General features: G+C 40.1%; 1 protein-coding gene across 1 annotated transcript in view; it reads right to left on the bottom strand.

The window, feature by feature from the left end:
- Positions 1 to 7,595: 7,595 nt before the first annotated feature.
- Positions 7,596 to 21,730, bottom strand: part of znf385b (zinc finger protein 385B) — a 28,261-nt gene continuing 14,126 nt past the window's right edge. Inside the window, exons 2-5 of the mRNA XM_030758223.1 lie at positions 8,336 to 8,473; positions 8,111 to 8,254; positions 7,768 to 7,872; positions 7,596 to 7,654 (exon numbers count right to left, since the gene is read on the bottom strand). Coding sequence (XP_030614083.1) covers positions 7,596 to 7,654; positions 7,768 to 7,872; positions 8,111 to 8,254; positions 8,336 to 8,471 — 444 coding nt within the window. The 5' untranslated portion in view covers positions 8,472 to 8,473. The remainder of the gene's footprint in view (positions 7,655 to 7,767; positions 7,873 to 8,110; positions 8,255 to 8,335; positions 8,474 to 21,730) is intronic.

Below are 21,730 nucleotides of genomic sequence, written 5' to 3'. Positions count from 1 at the left end.
TGGATCAACTTAAGGGCCAGATGCATCTCTCTGGATGTTTTTCCTGTTTCTTAAGGATGTAACTTTCAGATACTGTTCATCTGCTGAAGAAAGTTTTTAGGCCTGCCACTTCTTCGTTTGTCCCTTACTTGTCCAGTGTCCTCAGATTTTTAAGGACACACTGCACACTATGCTGCAACATGCAAACTTTTCAGCCAACAGTTCTTTGGGAATCATCTCGTTGGTACAAAAAAACTATTTCATGCCTCTTTAATTTTGTTATTGTTGGCATTTTTCATATATTCAACTAAAGAAATGGGAACAAATTATGCATTTCTGTGACAGGCTGCTAGTAATAAAGCACCTAAAGATACTATTTAAAATTGGTTCTTCACTAAGTTGTCTGTTAGGTGCCTTTTTATGCTTGAATGATTCATAGGTCAGATTTAAGAGGCTTAATAAACAAATAACATTCCTCTGAAAATGTACAGTGTCAGGTACAAGAACTAGACTAAAAATGAGTGAAAAAGTAGCCAGTGTCCAAAGAAAAACTTTGAAAAACGTTCAGAAAATGTGGAGAACTATTAAAGCCACTTTTTAAAGAAAGAAAGAAAGTCTGGCACCTTGTAAGCAAAATATAAATGAATTAGGGGTGGCTCAAGACTTTTGCACAGTACTGTGCACAGTACAGAAACTGATGCAGTGGTAAAGGGAATCTAGTGTGTGTGTTTTTGTCTCCTAAACACACACTGTTCTGTGGTGATGAGCAGCAGTGTGCATGTAATCAAAGCAGTCACGCTATCTATTATAAGAGGAATGTGAGAGCAGCCAGGAAGCAGTCACAGAATAGTGGACTTCACTCTCTCCTTATCTGATATACAGTTGTGTCCAAGAATCTTCTCATCCCTAATGTTCATCTATATACTGAGATTTCTGAAGCACATCACAGTGATCAGTCAGTTTAAGGTGAGGCAGACAGATTGTCTTTTATTTGTTGGTGTGCATTCTCTCTTTGCACGTAGTATAAATTCTGAATGGAAATATCACCAATTAGGAAATGAAAAGTCAAGTTTATCTGCACACCTTATGTAGGTATTCCACCAGTTTTGAACAGAGTGTAGTGACTGTAGTACTAACTGTAGTGACCCCCTGACTTTTCATGTTGGCACCAAGAAGTTCTTGAAAACTATGAGAGGAAGAGCCATGAAATTTACATCCGTCTCACAATTAATTGTAATAACTCTGCGCACACCTTAAAATTAATAGGAAATCCAAAAATATTTAAACAGAAGGACAAAAAAAAAAAAAAAACTTTATGTCAGTGTACTGAAATAACAATGCTAGAAAAAATAAGGTCCCAAATCCTCTGATGAACAGCTGAGTGTTCCTCTTGGACAGTAACAGTTTTCACAGGGGAACAACCATTTTTAGACAAAACACAATCCCAGTGTGAATCCAGGTTACAACCTCCGGGTTCCCCCAAAACACCTGCGTGCCCACATAAATGTAACAATTCAGCCGGATTTTTAAAATTTTTTAATTAAAAAATACATTTAAAAATAGCATCAAAGAGCAAAGCGGCTGAAACAGAAATAAACAGAAGAAGGATTTCCTACCTCGACTCATGAAACTACTCCACATTATGGACAGGAAGACAGCTGTCTCACCTCCTCTGCCTCCTCCTCCTCCCTCTCTTTCCTATCATCTGTTCCCCTGATAACAAAAAGCAACGAAGAGAAAACCCACACCAAACAGCACAGACTCACTGTCTGACTGTTTGTGTGAATGCAGAGAGACACGTGTGTGAGGGTAGAGGAGGGCGACCGACACACACGGCGAGAAAGAGACAGAGTGTACAGTGTATGTGAATCACTGAGCTGATGATATTCATGGTGAACGGTGATGACAGCCCCTGTGTCTCAATGGAAATCCCTCTTTCTCTCTCTCTGTCACTGGGTTGCTCACTCGCTCTCAGTTTGTGGCTTCATGATAAAAAAAGGAAAGGAAAGGAAAGGAAAGGAAAGGAAAGGAAAGGAAAGGAAAGGAAAGGAAAGGAAAGGAAAGGAAAGGAAAGGAAAGGAAAGGAAAGGAAAGGAAAAAACCAACAAATAATTTATCAACTGACCAACAACCAACTGAAAATGGGATGATAATGGCCTAGGCCACACATCATGCCCACACAAACAGTGTTTGACAACAATGTGTTCACATACAGTAAGCACTGTTCTCTGTCCATGTGCACATACAAAAACACAACTGAAGTGTGTTTCTAAAATATCTATAATCATCCTCTGATGAGCAGGTGATTGTTTCTCTTGTATGGTAATACTGTGGAGAGCCAGCTACTGGCCAAGTACTGTTTAAGAGCGAGAGCATACCAGTGAACAGGCTGCAATATAAGCATGACCTCACAGCCAGGTTGGCCAAGTTCAAAATATTCACCCCTGAAGGAGTTTTCCAAAAGTCTGTTCCTCTGCAGTCCTGTCAGTTTTCTACCAGACTTTAGCTAATTCTTATTTTTTTTAGTCCTGCCAGTCCCAGCATTGGTCCTCTGCAGTCCTCTACTATCCTGTCTACAGTACAAGTTTTCTACTTGACTTAAACTGGTCCTGCAAATCTTCCACTTGTTAACTCTTTGTACAGTTTTCAACTAGACCTAGAAAAGTTTTTTGAGTGCCTCTACTAGTTGCACTGTACCAGCCCTCTATAGTTATGCTAGAATAAGAATTTTTCTACTGGACATTTTCTAGTCCTAGATCCCCCAGTCCTACAAAAATAATCAAATAAGTTTTCTACTGAACCTTGTCTGGCAAAACTCAAAAGCAGCGCCAGTCTTTACAAGCCACACAAGTTTCACTAGTTTTACAGTTTTTCTGCCTGTTTTTGTTTCATCCTATAGGTTCTCTAATATTTATGTTATTAGCCCCAGTTTTCATATTTCACCATAACTACCCTCTGTTAGATTTAGAGGCCTTTATAGTCCAGGCATAATCAAAAACCATCCATCAATCCATCCATCCATCCATCCACCCACCCATCCATCCATCCATCCATCCATCCATCCATCTTTTCTGCCACTTACTTAGGTTTGGGTTATGGGGTGAGAGAAACCCAGACCTCCTTCACCCTGGCCACCTCCTCCAGCTCTTCCAGGGAGACACAAGTGCTACCACTCTTCTTCTGCCTCGCCCTGCAAGTATCAACTTTGTACCATCCCCTAACAGTTCTACTAGAATTCTACTGGTCATACCAGTCCTTTGTCTGCAAGTCCTCACCATTGTCTTACAACCCACATGGGCATGAATTTTGGGTTGGTACTCTAGGATGTAGTCAGGTGGGCACACAGCTGGTTGTATATTCTTACCCAGCCGCCACCTCTGGGCCTGTTGCCATCACCATGAGCATGTGGATCCATCAGCAGAGTCTATTCATACACTGCCGAATACATCAACACAAGACCACACATCAACACCTGCTCAATCCCTCTGTCTAACAAACATGCACACACTGCTGCAATATGTGCCTATTAATAACTCTTTATTTCACTGCTTATTATGAATGGGGTTTGAGCAGGACAGCATGGTGACCTTTATTAGCCCAGGAGAGCTAATTAGAGCTAGCTTAGTCACACACACAGTCAGATGACAAAAGGAAAAAAGAGGGTTGATTTTGACATTTTCCTTGTACGTCAGAGGAATCCAATCAGGAAGTCAGCTTTTAACAATTACTAGGATGCACTTTCGTGAAACCCTTTCACCCTTTTCTCAAAACTGCAAACACAAAACCCAATTTTCAAAGTACGTTTACACGACATCTGACTCCAAACAATCCCTATAAAAAAAAGTTTATCTGCTCTTAAAATCAAACAGTTTCTCTCAGACCCACATATTCATTAAAAATAAACACTACGGAGAGATCAGTACCACACTTCTTCTTTCACAGTCCTCAAGAAATAAACGCTCAACCCCTCCACCTTCCTTCAGCCTTTCAGAAGAATGTCAACATCCAATTACAGCAGTAAACACATTAGACACACACACACACACACACACACACACACACACACACACACACACACACACACACACACACACACACACACACACACAGAGCAGTGCTGTTGTTTTTGGTACCAAGCAACAAGACTACAGACTGCAGACACAGAAGAAAGAAGGGGAGAGAATAAAAGAAAAAATTAGACAGAGTGTAGAGGACAAAAGCAAAGGTGAGGAGATTTGGAGAAAAGAAGAAAGAGAGTGACAGAAGAGAAGTGAAAAAACTAAAAAGAGGAGAGGAGAGGAAATACTGTAAGTGTAATTAGGCTCATGTGAGTTAATCTCTTCATTTGTACTGAGAATGTGGATCATGGGGATTCACTTATTTAATTAGTGAATGTGTGTATAAGTGTGTATGCTGCCTCCTGGTGGTCACTAATTGCCACTGAGGAGAAAACAAATACCGTACAAGTGCAACACAGCAAATCCACACTTAACAGTCTGACAAAGTGAAGTCTCTCTGGTACTCAGTTAAAAACACATTTAGCAGTTGTTTATACAACAAGATCAAACTCTTCCTCAAGGAGGAAGAATGGAGAAAGCTGTTGACTACAGCTTGTACATTCAACATTAATTGAAAATATACAGGAATATAAACCTGAAGCATGTTTAATTTTTTTTTAATTCAATAAGCTTCAAATTGAAAAGCAGAAGTGTAAGAGTGCAGTTCACTTTGTCAATGCCTTGAAAGCTCAGAGTTGTTGATTCAGAAAATGTTTATCCGCAGGAGAAGTTAAGTCTTTTTAGTGTTATTGTTATTATTATTATCATTATTATTCGGTTTCAAGTGAGATTTTTTAAATATTGCCTTTCTATTGCTGATATATAGTGAGCCACATTGTCACATTAGTTTATAAATAGTCCCATGTCCCTCTGTAGTTGACTCTCTTTTCAGCATTTTCATAAGAAATCCAAAAATATAGAAATATTTTTAAAATACTGGATTTAATGTTGCCTGATGAATGTGAAAGCCAGCAGGTGACACACGGATAACTTCTGTTTGGCTTCCTAGCTAATTTTATTAAATATCTGGATTATGAATTTCCAATTATTCATGCATTATTCATAGTTGATTCACCGTCTTGCGCAGTCCTCCTCCTCCTGTTATGTAATTCATGGTTTGTATTTTTACTCACATAGACTCCATCTGCATGTTTACTAGATTATTTTCATTTTGTTCCAATTTCTATGGGAATTTTATTTTAATTTGTTGTCAGGAATTATAACGTAAGCTGTTACTGTGCTCATTTATTATTACATGTCTTTGATACAAATGTTAATTAAGGTATTTAATTTTTACCTGGTTTTTAATAATATCATCAAATATCCTGTGTTTTAGCCATTTTTTTAAGATTTACCTGCATCGTTACACACAAGCTATTTTCCAGCCAGCACCGGAAGTCTGTTTATGTAACGTTTATGCAACAATACGTCACTTTGCACTCCTACACTGAACAACATTTATTCATTTACACACGTTTTTATTTATATTTACACACAAACATTTGATAAATAGTTGAAATATAACAAACATTACAATGTTAAATTGCTTGTAATCCACTGATGTATCAGTAAGTATAATCCAGTAATTATACAGCACCGAGACAGCTGTTCTTCCCTTTTTTATTGCATATTTATAACCATACTGATTTCTTGAGTGCAAGGATTGTAGTATTTTTAAATTATTGTGATACTTCAACTTGAGTAAAGGACCTGCGTACTTCTTCCACCACTAGTGAGTACTAATTTTATCTTTCAGTTGCTGACAGTTTGTAATTTTTGGAGTATTTCTGAGGTCGACTGTTTGCGGAAGGAGAAGAAAAACAGAAAACAAGATGGCATAACTTGACATCACAGCCTCGACATGTTTTGACAATCAATTGAATGATGACTCAAAAACAAACTAATCAGCTCTTCTGGCTTTTAGCAGTTTTATATGAAAGACATCCTCTCTGGAGCTCACTGATAGCAGCAAATGCCCTCCTGCAGCACAATGACTGTGATGTCATCCGACCTGACTGCTGATAGGCTGTTCAGCCAGGTCACTGTCACACACACACACACACACACACACACACACACACACACACACACACACACACACTTAGCCTGGCCTGGAGGAGCACTGAGTTCAGGCCAAAGAGCTTTTCATCGTCGAGCGAGCATCACGTAATGGAGAGAGAGAGAGAGAGAGAGAAAGAGAGACCACGACATGATCATTCAGGCAGTGTGTGTGTGTGTGTGTGTGTGTGTGTGTGTGTGTTTGTGTGTGCGTGTGTGTGTGTCCAGTAGAGAGAGATTTAATCTTTAATCAGTGGTATTGTACTCTGCACATTGACATGGACACACAGTATATAATTACAGCTGCTGCTGCATTTGTACATATACAGGTGTGTGTGTGTGTGTGTGTGCGCGCGCGGGCGGGCACATTTTTCGTTAATATTAATCGTGTTTCTAGTCCAATCAGGGAGAAAGCTCAACACTACAACACACCTTTACAGGGCGTCCTGCATCATTTTGTTTTCAGCAACAAACAGTCTGACAGGAGGATTCAAATAAAGATGCCATGACAGCAGATCTGCATGGAGACTAATATATTTAGGGACCAACACCAAACATTCACAATGCATCTGAGAAATGTCGGGGTGGATTCGAAGCAGCGCCTTGTCCCAGTTTAATGACCTGCTGCTGTCTGCTCCACTTTAACTGCTTTACATCTTACAACACGTTCTCACTCTGCTGACCAGCAGCTTGACTTTAAGGAAGTGGAGCTTAACCTCTGAAGATGCTCTGAAGCTGTTTCAGTCTCCTCTGATCAAACAGCTAAATGGGGTCGAGCAATGTGAGCACTCCAGCTGTACTTTCACCAGCAGAAGGTGCTGTGAGAAATGCTTTTATTGCATTATTACAAAGAATTAAAATGCTTATGACATGTATAAGAATATGCAAAGTAAAATTAAAGATTTGACCTGATGATGATCCAGACAGCATTTATTAGGAGGAAAATATGAACTTTCTCTGGCACCTCATCCAGTAGCTGTGGAGAAATATTACCTCAAATATCAGATTCATGGCAGCGCTGCAGGAAAAGTAACCGAATAATTAAACTCAGTAGGATTTATCCTCTGGGAACCATGAAAAATTGCAGACAAAGAATAATAGCGATACTTCAGTCTGGAACACACAGGTGACTGACTGACAGGTTCACATCCAATACCACCACAGCCACAACATAGCTCACAATGCTCACATAACTGAGGTGCTGAGGCGCAGATAAACATACAGAGGCTGCACATAAAACTGCAGTGATGAGCTCGCTTAATGCAGGGTCAGTTTATCCTTTTAGACCCCAATCTCTAATCTAGCATCTACACACTCACACACACAAACACACGCACACACACTCACACACACGCACAGGCACACACACACACACACACACACACTCAAACTCGCAGAGAGTGCGACCTCTCCCAGGAGGCAGCAGCTGTTGATGATGGATGAGCCAAAGTCCCGCTCGCTCAGCAGACAGCAGTCAGAGTTTACAAATTAATTTCCTGTTTAGGTCTTAATGCCCCTCTTGCTATCATGAGCACTTGCACGTCTTTCACTGAAGACGACTTAAATGGGAAGTACGGAGCAGTTGTTTCCTCTCACGCAGAAGCAGAATTCACCTGCCTGTCAGTTTATAACTGAAAATGTGAGGCGACACCAAATGCAGCGCTGGTCCTACCTGCAGTCGTGCTGGAAGGAGCGCTGAGGCCTGAGCTCAGGCCAGTGAGTCCTGCTGGCTGGGGATTGAGCCCTGTGACCTGGGGGAGAGACCTGGACTGGGCTCCTGCTCAAATCACAGATATCAAAGACTCATTAGAATATACAAAGAGCTGACCATGAGAAGAAGAATTTCTGCTGCTGCTGATACACTCCTGATGCCATTACAAATATTACCAAATATTATATTCATTGTTATTTAGTTTGGTTCTCTATTCACAGTTAATGTTTATTTTACTAATGTTAAATTAGCTGATTTTTACATGTGCTATGGTATGGACAGTCACGTGACAGAAGCGAGGTACCTGCTGCCTGCTGTCCTGTCTCCCTAGCCTGGAGCTGTCTCACTCTCCGGAGGTGAGACCTGCCATTGTAGTGCAGTTGGGCCTGAGCAGCAGAGGTCAGCTGGAGGTTACACACCTCACACAGCGAGTATGCCCCACCCTGACCTGAAAAGGACAGCAGGGATGAGAAAAGAAAACTACAAGGTTTGGCTGGAATTGTAGAAGTATAGAAGTCATGTCGGTCACCTGAGGATGGAGTCTGCTGGACAGAGAGACTGATGGTTGCAGGTGTAGGCGGGTCCATCAGGTCTTGACACATCACTCCAAAGCCAAAGATCTGCCCACTCTCCAGGAGCTGAGAAGGGCTGAGAGGAGTCTTCATCCCTGCAGAAGAGAAGAAAGAAAACAAGAGACCTGTTGTCCTATAGAGCTGTCAAATCTTTTACTTGTACACTGTGTGATATATTAAAATGGAAACAAATTTGGCTGTTAGGTCAACCATCACTGAGCTGAAACTTAGTTTTTTATTTTTTGCAAATTTTGAAAATTAACAAAAAGAAAAAGTTGAAAATCTGTCTGGAACATTCTGTAGACTGTTGCCTGATGAACACTCAGAAGAATTGGCCAAAATAATAAATGAGGAGTAGTAATTGAAGTTAAACACTCAATGCCAAGTTTCAGAAGAGTCGGTTTATAAATAAGGGAAGAGGAGCCAAAGAATTTAAACATCACTCTCAAGTATTTCTTGAAAACTTTAAAAATTTGTAAAAAATAAAAAAGTTAAAAATCTGAAATTCATCTGCAGCATTTTGCATAGATTTGCCCAATGAATATTTGTAGCAAGTTTCAAAAGAGTCAGCCTAGGAATAAGGGGGAAAGAAGGGATCAAAGGTAAACAACAATGTCCAGTATTTCTACAAAAAACTGAAAATCCGTCTCCCCTCAACCAAAGAGTGTTTGTGCAAACATAAATGACCAAGGAGGAGCGAATTTAGCAAAATATTGATGGACAGCTCGGTATCGTATCAGCTCCAATAAGTTGGCATTTATTAGAAGATTGTTTTTTCAAAAAGCTCCAATGAGGTTTAAAATAACTAAAGAAATCTGGACATTTTTGATTTCAACATGAACGAGCTTTGACAAATTGAATTGAAGAGCTAACCATCAGAAAACCATTTTGATACCATTGAAGTTAGAACATAATTAGCAACTGGATTAACTTTGAGAGCTTTTCCTTCCTTGAGAAGCTGTCTCACAGGAAGAAAGGATGTATGAGACTGTGAACAGAATGCCTGGATGAAGAAAAGAAAAGAAAAGAAAAGAAAAGAAAAGAAAAGAAAAGAACAGAAAAGAAAAGAAAAGAAAAGAAAAGAAAAGAAAAGAAAAATGTTTAAATGTTAATCTATTGGCAATTTAAGGGCAACATGTTTTAGCAGAATATACTTTGTTTCTATGTAAAATTATGGAAACTTTTGTGTTTTTGGATTTTGCTCATGAAGAATGAAGATGTTTTCTGTTTTGGTGTCTTATGGGCTGTATGCATATGACATAATTACATAACAGCTAATGACCTAACCACAGAGACAACAGAAAAAGGTCAGAGAGCTGTTTTCATTTGCTTGCATTAGAAGTCAGTGCACCAGCTACAAAGGTTTACCATCTCTGAGGAGTCGCTTTCTCAACGGCCAAATGTGTTGCAAATCCACTCAGATGATGTTCAAAAAACTCAAAATGAAAATTCCTAAACACACCGTTTAATATCCGTCATTAAAGAGATCATTTTAAAGACATTAGCGGAGAAATACCGAGAAGTGATCCAACACAGTGGTGCTGCATACAGTGTCAGCGTGAAGGTGACACCAAACAACAGCACGACTCAAACAGGAACACTCGGTGACGGACAGACGGGTGGACGGACAGACACGAGTGAGGCCTGAACGACACCGGATACAGAGCGTGAAGCATCAAACGCTCACAGGGAGAGTGATGAAGTAATGACTAAGAGGAGAGAGAAGAAGGATGACATATTGGTGTGTGTGTGTGTGTGTGTGTGTGTGTGTGTGTGTGTGTGTGTGTGTGTGTGTGTGTGTGTGTGTGTGTGTGTGAGTGTGTGTGTGTGTGTGTGTGTGTGTGAGTGTGTGTGTGTGTAGGTCAGCCCATGACTGTGTCCATCTGCTGTCCTGGCAGTGCTGCCAAGTCACATGACCTCTAATAAGACATACACACCCTCTTATTTAGCTTGGTTTACTGCCATGATGTACATTACTACTATAAATACAGGGATCGGCCCATTATGGCACTAACTCACCTCTCTACTATCAACACTCCATTTTATGCCCATACAAAGCTACACAAAACACCTCCCATCTCAATATGCCATTATGCTTACAAAAAAACTACAGTTTCTGCACATAAATAAAAATAATATTTTACAAAAATAGTAGTAAACATATTAAAAGCTGTGCACTGTGTGAAGCAGCGGTGACAGTTCCTTGAGCTGCTCTTTTTCTCATCTGAGTTTGTGACAAGTTGCATTACACTCATGTAGTTTGAGCGACTGTGAAGCGACGTTTAAATTACTGAAATCAGCCATAAAGTGTCAGGATAGGTGTGGGATCTTTGCTGCTCCAGGAATGAAAGTAAAAGCAACATTATTACAGCGTCTACACTGCAGAGAGGCCCAGACGAGGCCAGTCAGCAGCTGCGAGCCAGGCTAGAGCAAACCTAACAAGACACACAGAGCTGCACTGCCAACATGCCAACATTCAGCATATTCAATATTCCAATGATTTGTCATATCCTCTATAAGGTAGCATTGAACATATATTTCATAATCAGCCCAGCCCTCCTCTAGTATGTCTGAGGTCAGACATACAAGAATAGTTTGCAAAATATGCAGGAAAACTGTTCCCACTAAAGCTGGAAGCAACAAACTTGTTTCTCCACTAGAGGCAAAAACACACCAACCAGTACAGCCAGGTTACAGAGGCAGGCGAGGAGGAGACACCAGCAGCTGGTGATGTGTGACCCCAGAAGTAAACAAATGACTAACCGAGCATTGCTGGAGCCCTCGCTGGCTGCAATCCACATGACAGGAAGAGCAAAACGGTGGGTTGAAATTACTGATGTGGTTACATGGTGGTAAAAGAGGGCTTTAAGTAACTCGTTAAAAAGCTCAAACCAAGGTACAACACCCCAGGCAGAAAATGTTCTTCAATTTCATCTTCATTATGTGACAGTACTGTGCAGACTCCCGAAGAGTTACAACATTGAGACTCAGCCTGCAAGCTGCAATCTCCGATAAAACGCTGCCCAGTATTGTTTTTGTTCCATATTGGCATAAATATCATTATCACAAATTTCACCCACCCCTACTTCTGAAAGACCTGATAAAAGTGAAACCAGAACTTCTGGTTGACTTCAATCAAAATCCCACCAACACAAAAACAACTTAATAAATATTATAACATGAAAAGATAAATATCTAAAAATCCTGTGTGGGAACACAGCCTCTCTTTGCTGTATGTTGTGTCTTTCATGCTCAGATATGGATGCAAATTTTTCTGTTTTAGGAGCCCTAAACAAACAAACAGTTTTAGCAGCCTTGCTTATTTGTGACTGCTGATACATTTTTATGAGGTTTTGTTTTCTAGTTTATGGTTGTTAAAACAGGACGAGAGGCTGAAGATGAATAGAATTTTCTTAGAGGAAAATAGATGAGATTAGCCCTCCCGGTGAATATACATTGAGGACAAAATTGCATCAAAGTAACTTCACTTTCTTATCTTTATTCCAATTATTCCCACTCATCTATTCTCTCTGTCACATTCCCTTTTCCCTTCATTCTATTTAATCATCTTTTTGGCCTATTTCTTTGAATCAGTCGGCCCCATCAGGACTCTGGAAGAAGTTTCTCATCATCATCAGTCTAATAGCCAAAACTTTTTTCTCTTATTACCTTAAAAACAATTATGACACACTTCCAATTGCTTCTTATTGAACTTATATAAATCCTGCCTCCTTTACAAAAAGGATTTCATCCATAAAATTTCCGTTGTTAAGCTTATAGGACCTCAGGTTAGAATCTCTAAGAATAATCGACACCGGTGCCCTGTGTCATGAGTGAGGGAGGGGTACAAACTTCACTGGTCTTTCACTGATAGGCTCAGAATACCTCCCGAAAAGCTCAGTGGCAATACCTGGCATCCCAGGTGTGCCCCCCCTCTGCTTTTACCCCTCATGTCAAATATCTTGCAGCCTAGCTGGAGTCCTCCCTCCTCTGCTGCTTTGCTCAGCAGCCTCTCCCAGTGACTTGTTGGCTTGTTGGACGGCCTCCCCTCTAACCCACATGCTCTTCAACAGCCTGGTCCTTTATGTGGCCACGAATCCTCTGCATCCCACCTCTACAGTGAGCTCCTGGGTACGTTGTTCTGCCTTTTGCATTCATGCATTTTGCCCACTGCAGCCTGTAATAGAAAGATTAGCTCCATGGTGTACAGGGACTTCTGTAAGGTTGGCCACAAGATCAGACTTGGCTCGTAACGAGTTATAGTGATCTCTGGTGGGAGAGTGAATTCTGATCTAGGTCGGCCTGCGTCGTCCAGTCCTGTGCAGTGTACGGGAGGGTAGCTCTGAAACATCTCTGTTAGTTTTACTTTGCAGGTTTTTCTGTGCTGATATGTCTTGCACGCTATGGAACAACTACTCAGCTTCTATTAAATGCAGTAAAGTGAATAAGTAACACTTTTTTTCAGTTTCATCTCTCTTTGTCTCTTTAGACTCAGGTACTGAGGCTCACTGGTAATGCTGCATTTAGAGTTATCAAGTTAAACAGAAACAAACACTTTAGTGTGTAAGGCAGAACCGCAAAATAACCCATGTGATGGTTCAGTTAGGAGACACTTCCTGTCTCACTCGCTCTCTTCCAGCTGGTTGTTAATGGTGGACTTAATGTTCTACAGACAGCTGGTTAATCTGTCACTGTGATGAATTAGCTTCAAAATGCACACACACGCGCACGCACACACACACATACAGAGAGGGAGAGCCAGCTGATGCTGACATCAGCTTCAACTAGGGAAGGATTAAATATATCTGCTCTATTGAGCTGGGAATTACACACTCTCTCACACACAGGTAAATACATGCACACATTTCTGTTCTCACACAAACACACACATACACACACACACACAAAGTAAGATGCAGACAGAGAAAGACTAAGTCAGTGAACTCAGAGCTCAAGATCAAAATGAAATGTGTTTAGCTTTTCTGTTGTAATGTCTGTGTGCGCGTGTGTGTGTGTGTGTGTGTGTGTGTGTGTGTGTGTGTGTGTGTGTGTGTGTGTGTGTGTGTGTGTGTGTGTGTGTGTGTGTGTGTGTCTAATCCAGGCTGACCAGGCAGTCAGTAATCAGAGAGGCCAGCTGTGGGTTATAATCCTATACAGACATAAGCGCACACACACACACACACACACACACACACACACACACACACACACACACACACACACACACACACACACACACACACACACACACACACACTCACAGCGGTCAAGCAACAGTGTAATTTGTGACTGAGGAGGAAAAGCAGGAATAGGTTCAGTTAGAGCTTCTCAGCAGCCTGAAGAAGACTTCAAAGAAACACCTGAGTGAGTCTGAGCCTCATCTGCATGTCTTTAATGTGGTGAAATGCAGTCCATCATCTCTGTCAGTGTGTGAATCTCATGCTGTGACTACTAAATCCAGAAGTGCAGGACCATAATGAACGTGGAGAACTGGATACTGACCTCAAAGATGGAACCTGCTCATTTGAATTAATAATGTTCAGATGATGGCAAAAAAAAAAAAAAAAACCCTGCTTCCACACTGTACAGCACACTGAGCATTACTGTTTCCCTCACTGACCCCACCTACACCATCCCACTCAGCCTATAAACTTTACATTGGGATAAAGCCAACAAAATGAAGCTCAATCTTCACAGGCTAGAGATATAATACCTCTATGGAGTACAAAAATAAATAAATCAGCCTTGTTTGCAGTTGGGGATGTTTTATACATCTGTTTTTTAATGATGCTGTTTGGGGATAAAGCCATTAGGTGTGCCGGGACTTGTTTTGTTGTTGCCATTAAATGATTGGCCACTGGTAGAAAAGTGAGCAAAAAAAACAAGTGTCATTAGTGAGAACAAGAATGTTTTTTTATTTCATTTTAGTTCACTTTTATTTATAAAGTGCCTATTCACACACTCATCTCAAGATGCTCCACTGACGTTGTTTTCTGGGCTAAATCTGGTCAGACCTTCATGGCTTTTAAAAACATTTTGTCTAAATTGGGTGAAAAGGAAAATGTCTTGGAAAGATGCCTAAACTTCAAAAGTTCAAAATGGAAAGTTTAGCAGATGTTTACATCACACCTCGCCGATGTTTCAGAAATGCAAATAAATGTATTTGTTTTTTACGTTTGTTTTTTTTTTTTATTTTATTTTGTTGTGAAATCAACCTCAGATTGTTTTTGCCATTTACTTAGGTCTTCATGTAAATTGTATTTTTCATAGGGTAACAGTCTCTATACAGTCCTGTTAAAAACTTGGTACACCCTTACTGCTTCCACAGGAAGAGGGTAAACAGCAGCCAGGTGCTGCTAATCAAATGCACTTAATTAATTGATCTTGAGCACCTCCATAAAAGCAGGAGTTTTGGCAGTTTTTTTAGTCTGGAACTCACCACAATTTCACCACAAGGTCAGACCATGCAGTGCTCTGAGAAACTGCAAAATAACCCAAAAGCTACATCTTAGACTCTACAGGCCTCAGTTAGCATGTTAAATGTTTACATTCATAACAGTACAGTTAGAAAAAGACTGAACAAGTACGGCTTGTTTGGAAGGGTTTCCAGGAGAAAGGTTCTTCAGCACAGCTGAGGTTTGCAAAGCTGCAGCTGAACAAACAGCAAGATTTCTGCAACAATGTCCTTTGGACAGATGAGAGCAAAGTGGAGATTTTTGGCCATAATTCACAGCACCACATTTGGTGAAAACCAAACACAGCATATCAGCACAAACACGTCATAACAACTGTCAAGCATGTTGGTGGAGGGGTGATGATTTGGGCTTATTTCGCAGCCACAGGACTTGGGCACTTTGCAGTCATTGAGTCGACCATGAACTCCTCTGTATACCAAAGTATTCTGGAGTCAAATGTGAGGCCAGCTGTCCATCAGCTAAAGCTTGGCTCAAATTATGTCATACAACAGGACAATGCTCCAAAGCACAGCAGCAAATCTACAACAGAATCACTGAAAAAGAAAAGACTCAAGGTGCTGCAATGGCCCAAAGTCCAGACCTCAGCCTGACTTATGTACTGTGGTGGGACTTTAAGAGAGCTGAGCATAAACAAATGGCTGCAAACCTCAATGAACTAAAGCAAATTGTAATGAAGAGTGGGACAAAATTCCTCCAAGTAAATGTAGTTTTTCAGACGACTGCATAGAGTACTCTGAAAACTTCACTTTTCCCATGACTGCATGTCTCACTCTGTGCTGCATGTTGAGCTTATTTGTACAAGCCTCTGGACTGAGAAGACTACTTTTAACCTTTCACTTTTCCACAAAATCTCCTCTTTGTTTAGATTTATGGTGATGTCTTCTGTCATCTTTTCAACAACCTTTAGGCAGGTTTGCATGGTAAGTTAAAGACTACAATTTTATAGAGAAAAACTCAACAAACCACTAAGAGCAAGAACTTACTGGCAACAGTGGGAAGAAAAACATCCCTTTATCAGATTCTCAAATGTTTCTTTTTTCTCAGGGCATGTTAGCATGCCAGAGTCCACCAGACACTCATCAGAGAATAGGATAGGATAGGATAGGATAAAACTTTAACAATCCCACGATGGGGAAATGTGTGCATTACAGCAGCTCAGTGCAGAGAATAAGGATGAATAAAACAAATGAAATAGAATAGAAAACACTATATACATAAAATATATATCAATACACATATACATATACACACACATACATCAGAACACTAAGGCTTCCTCTTTTTTTTTTTTGCAATTTATGTGGGAAATCACAAAGCTGGTCTTGTCTGCTCCCTGGATGGAGTGTAAAGTTTGGTTTAAAAAAAAAAAAAAAGCTAGCAAAGGTTCAGATGTCCGTTCCCGCTCTGCATCGGTCAAGTTATTGTATTTCTCTGTGTGTTTACTCTTGTAATGGCAAATCAAACTCTAATCCTTAAACGCAGCAATCTGCTCTCCACAAACTAAGCACATGGCTTTACCGCTGACCTCTGTAAAAAATACTGAGAAATCCATGTTGTGTTAAAAACTCTACATTGAGTATTTCTTTTTCTTCTTTTTTTTTTTTTTTGTGAGCTGATGTTTTTCAGTGCCGGCAAATTCACATCTGTCATAAATGTCGTTTCCAAAGTATTTACAGTGAAGCTGCATATGCTTGTACACACATATGTGCATAAATAAAAAAAAAAACTCAAAACCTTAAAAAAAAATACCCATAAAGCATAAAACATAAAAAACAGTAAGCCATTCTCTGATGGAGCTCATCAAAGAGTGTTTGGCGGCTGAAATGGGACAAACTGCATGATATATACTTACGTTTGAATCCTAATTTCCCACTGACCTCATGCGAGCTGGTCAGGGACAACCAAAGAGCCGGATGTGGCCCGGAGGCCATACAATGCCCAAGTCTGCTCTAGCCACTGCCAGCTTCACTCACCATGTGTACTACTATTAATGTTAACTGACTGTTGTTAGTTAAAAAACATTTATGTCCAAAATGTATGTCAACTTTTCAGGAACCACCAGGCGTGTGTTATTGTTCAGTGACGTATGAAATCTTTTATGAGCCATTATTCTGGTCTGAAGGTTTTTTTCAAACCGGAGATGCCTTTCAGCTTATGTGACAACATGGGGAATCACAAAAACTGAAGATACAAGGTTCCCTCCTGTTAAATCTTATATAATCTGATCTCGTCTTGTTCCCAGAGTGTTTTTTTTTTTTGTTTTTTTTCTGTGAGTGGACAAATGAGTAGCTCGTCTGAGTGGTGGAACGCTCTGTCTCCTGCTGGGGTTAAAGATAAAGAGGCGAGGGGCACCAATGTATGTCACGGTTCCCTGAAAGAGACACCGCATAGACACACGTGCGTGCACACACACACACACACACAGAGTAACCTTAGGGGACGACAGGGAAAAGAAACTAATGGAGATGTGAAAAGACAGAGAGAGATCTGAGAGTGGCTGTCTCTCACCCCGAGGCCTGGAACTGGTAATAACAGTGGCCAAAGACACACACAGTATCCTGAGCAGTGGCCAGCAGTAGCAGAGATGCTGAAACAAAGTACTAGACAGAGTGTGATGTTTGTCCCTGAATGAATCTGAGATCCAAAATCAGAATAAACAGATTTAAAACTGTGCATTTTTTAACATATAAATTGTGATCTCACTGTAAAATGACATTATATTATACATTTTTCATTATGTCATGTCCTGTTATTGCATCCATCAGCTAATTTGACATTGGATGTAGGCTGCATCTTCTTTTACAGTAAGATCGTGAAACATGTCAGTGTGACAAACTGTTGCCTCGGTGCATCTGCATCTGCTCAGTCCTTTGTTTCATTTGCACACAGAGAGCTTTCTTGAAGGCTGCGCTTGGCCTCCAGCAGGATGCACAAGGTCAAATCTCAGCAAACTAATTCATGTCTAACCTCAAAACCAAAACTGGAATAGCTCTGACCTGAAACTGCAAGCTAAACACTGGATTTATGGAGCTTGTTGTGAATTCAGGGCTAGTTTTTTTTTTTTTTTATCTAAGCAAGGGACCGTCTCATAATTCTCTCAGGAAACAAATCCACTTCAACACTGTTTAATTAATGATTTTAGTCTGAGACCACATGGAATACAAAAGAGCATATCGCTGGCTCTACTGCATCATTTTTTTAAAGTCTATTTTTAAAACAAAAGCTTCGAGGTTTAAAAGTTCAGCTCATTCATGTATAAAACCATGACAGTTGTTCCCAGCCTAATCAACCAAACATAAAGCATGGGGAAAACACCATAACGCACAAAACAGCAATCTGACTGAAAGCATCATCAGGGGTCAGTTCTGTAACAGTATTACAGAAGTGCAATCGGGCAGATTTGCTGTTAATGCAGCCGCGGCTGTGGCTCATGGAGCCATAAACTCCATGAGCATTATAATGGCCATGTTAGCTTCTAAGGGGATTATACAGGAAAACGTCTCTAAACTGTACAAAAATAACTGAAATAAACAGATTTTCAGCTCATTTTCCATCTCTCACGATGGAGACGAGGGTCGCCGGGATACTAGAATTTCAAACTTGATACTGATTCCCAGGAAAATACTTTTTAATATCACAAAGAAAACAATGACAAAAAATTAAAGTCTTCTAGTTTATGTTAAACATTAGACTTTATGCCTGCTTCTGACCAGCTGTAAGATTTACGGCTGGCTGTAGCAAGCATAACAAGTAAGCCTGGATCCTGCAACTGGTGTCCAGCAATAGGATTATGTTGGAAATAAAGCCAAAAATCACATATATGTATATGCTGTATATGAACAGCATCTTATATAAAACCAGACAAGCAGCACTACCGGTGGGACAAGATCGTGAGATCTGAATACCTGCAGGAACACACTCTGAGGACACACAATGTGATTACTAGTGTCATCCTTCCTCCTGTCTCCAGAGATGTATAACCAGGAATTAGCTGAGGTTCTCCATCACTGGGGATATTAACCTTATCAGGATCTCAAAGGAGATGAAAAGTGAGATGCGAAAACATGGAAACTTTAATTCAGTATTCAAATTATTGCTTGATTGCAAAAGAACTGCCAGCAGTAAGTTTTGGAGTCAAACACTAAAACATTAAGAAAGCCCTGCTCACGGAGCTCTCAGCAGTTCTCCTTAAATGTGCACTGGAAAATGTTTTTTTAATGACTAATTCTCACCTGAGTTTAATCACAGGCTGTTTTTGTAGCCTCTTAACATATTGTGCTTACCTCAGCTTGCACCGTAAGTGCTGTGAAGGATTATTATAAAGGCCCACTGTGGCCATCATTAAAATCATACAGTACTAACTGTCTGTTTATGATTTCTCATAATCATTTTTCATGAGGCCACAACAGACATATAACATAATAAATGTTGTAACGGCACAAATCAGATTAAATGTGCCCTCCTTCAAAAACTGTCACTTTTTTCTACACTCACTATAGGAAAGTTAAGTTGCTGCCCAGAATGAGAGCCCACTGCTCATTAGGAAAATGAAGTTCTTCCATCCTCGCAGTTGTGGGGAAGAGACACAAACAGGGGAATTAAGGAGTCATGGTAGCACAATGGAACGCTCCAACAGGTGGAAAGATGTGTTTGCAGACTTCTGTGCGACTGTTTTGCGGTTGCCAGAGAAACGCTGTGTTGTAAAAACACAGCTGGTGATGTCACTGCGGTCGGTCAGCATGTATACACAAGCGCTTGCACAAACGCACACACACAGAGTTGTGTTTCCATCACATTAGAGGACACTGCACCGACTGACATTCATTTCCTGCAGACTTACCCAAATCCTTAAGTTAAGTCTTCCCCCTGAAATAACGATTTCCCTTATGCACACTTGTTTTCTGCCCACTGTGTGACTATGCAAACAGATTTAGGTCCCCACGTCATGAGTAATGTAAGCACACACAAAAACCTACAATCTAATGAAAGATTGCCTGCAGGCACTCTGTCCGCTATCCAAATGCTCAATTTTCTGTCCATGTTGTTTCTGAAAGGTCTCTCTCTTACATTAAGAAAACAAAAGATAAAATCTCACCTTCTTTGTTCACTTTGCCAGAAAGTGAGCTGCTGCTTCGCTCTCAACAGGTTTAAATGAATAAACACACATTTTTAATACTATTTATGCCATTGCTATTCTTTTCAACAATCTCCATTCAGCCAGTTGAAACTCTGAAAAGAATATTGAATGCCTGCAAAGTAAGTTTTAATACTTATTTTTACCACAAAAGTTGTTTTTTTCAATGGATAAACATCTGCCTCTACACACATTACAACACATTCCCATCAACAAACAGCATGATGGCAATCTCCAAAAGCAAACTGCATTTGCAAACTGCTTGACAAGTACAGGACAGAGAATCTGAAGCAAAGTGCAAACATCATGAAATACATATGGAGCACAAAGCACAGTCAGTGTACACGGTCTCAGATTTTGTATGTGGGCGTCTGCAGAGATCAAATAAACGTGTGGACATCTTCAAATGTGAAAATCAGAGTTTGGTGGAGAAAATCACAGACACATTTTTTGATTGATTTGATTTGAATTCAAAGGAGATCCAGATATAACTCACCCAGATTGAGACCAACGAGTACATAAAAATTTTATCTAAACAGGAAATACCAACAATCATAATACAGAGCCACTGAACCTAAGGCCCCAGTCACATAGGCCTAGAGACCAGTTACTCCCAATAGCAGGCAAGAGCCTTGCAATGAATGACTGCAGCCACTGATGTGAGAGTGTGCATGTGAAAGGGTGACCTATGCATGTGTAGTTTACACCTACCCATCTATTCTGGTGCATCCCCTTTCTGCTTAATAAAGGACACAACATTAAAAAGTCATTATAATAATATTTATAATAATTGACTTAGTTAATTTGATTCAGGGTGTGTTTGTGTGAACTCTTATTGTCTCGTGCTTATGACTGAGATCATGTTGTACATAATGTAGAAGATTAAACATAGACACACACACACACACACACACACACACACACACACACACACACACACACACACACACACAACAGGAGGCGCAGTGAGGTTGTTCCTTCTGTCCAACCTTCACTTCAGGACAATGTGACTTCAGTTCTGTCTTTAAATAGATGCTCTGCTCCATCAGGACCTGACACTAACTGCTCAAGGTGAAACTCCAGTTCCACTCTAGGACTGCACTGCTAGCACTGACTGCTACAAAGGCACCCCGAGACCCCAGGGGCCCCGACACTAATGAACCACCTTCCTGTCTCCACCAGCCACTGCACAGTCAGAGGAAGAGATATACTCCAACTGTGAAATCATTAGTCTCATCAACGCATCTCTAAAAATTAATTGGTAGGAATGAGATGTTTTATGTTGCAGAGATTACATTCTGAGGTCAAAGCAGAAAAGAAACTATTGTAAATTACTTTCCATTCCTGGCATTTTAACAGTGCTGGTCATGTACTTAACTGTAAATTTAAAGTTTCAGTTTCTGAAAAATTTTACATTTTTCTGAAACTGAAACACATTTATTTGCTTTCTTTCAAAGTGGTATATGAAAAGTTTAAAATAACTGTAGCTAACTAGCTTCCACAGTTAAAAATCTACCTACTAGGCTAATTTTAGGATACGATGCTGATTTAGTTTAAATCTTTTTTCTTACATGTGCATCAATTATATACAGTATCGCAGTAATTTTATTAAATTTTTTGTTAAAGTATTTGTTAAAAGTGTTACTTTTTTAATTTATTCTGTTTTTCACCTAAAAAGGAAACTTCAGGGTCAATGAGATAAACCAGATGTTCCTCTATTACAGACTGTCAGGGATTACCAG

Source organism: Archocentrus centrarchus, chromosome 21 (assembly GCF_007364275.1).
Source record: "Archocentrus centrarchus isolate MPI-CPG fArcCen1 chromosome 21, fArcCen1, whole genome shotgun sequence".
Lineage (NCBI taxonomy): Eukaryota > Metazoa > Chordata > Actinopteri > Cichliformes > Cichlidae > Archocentrus > Archocentrus centrarchus.
Note: the sequence above shows the minus strand (reverse complement) of the source record. Positions and strands in the feature narration are given on the sequence as shown.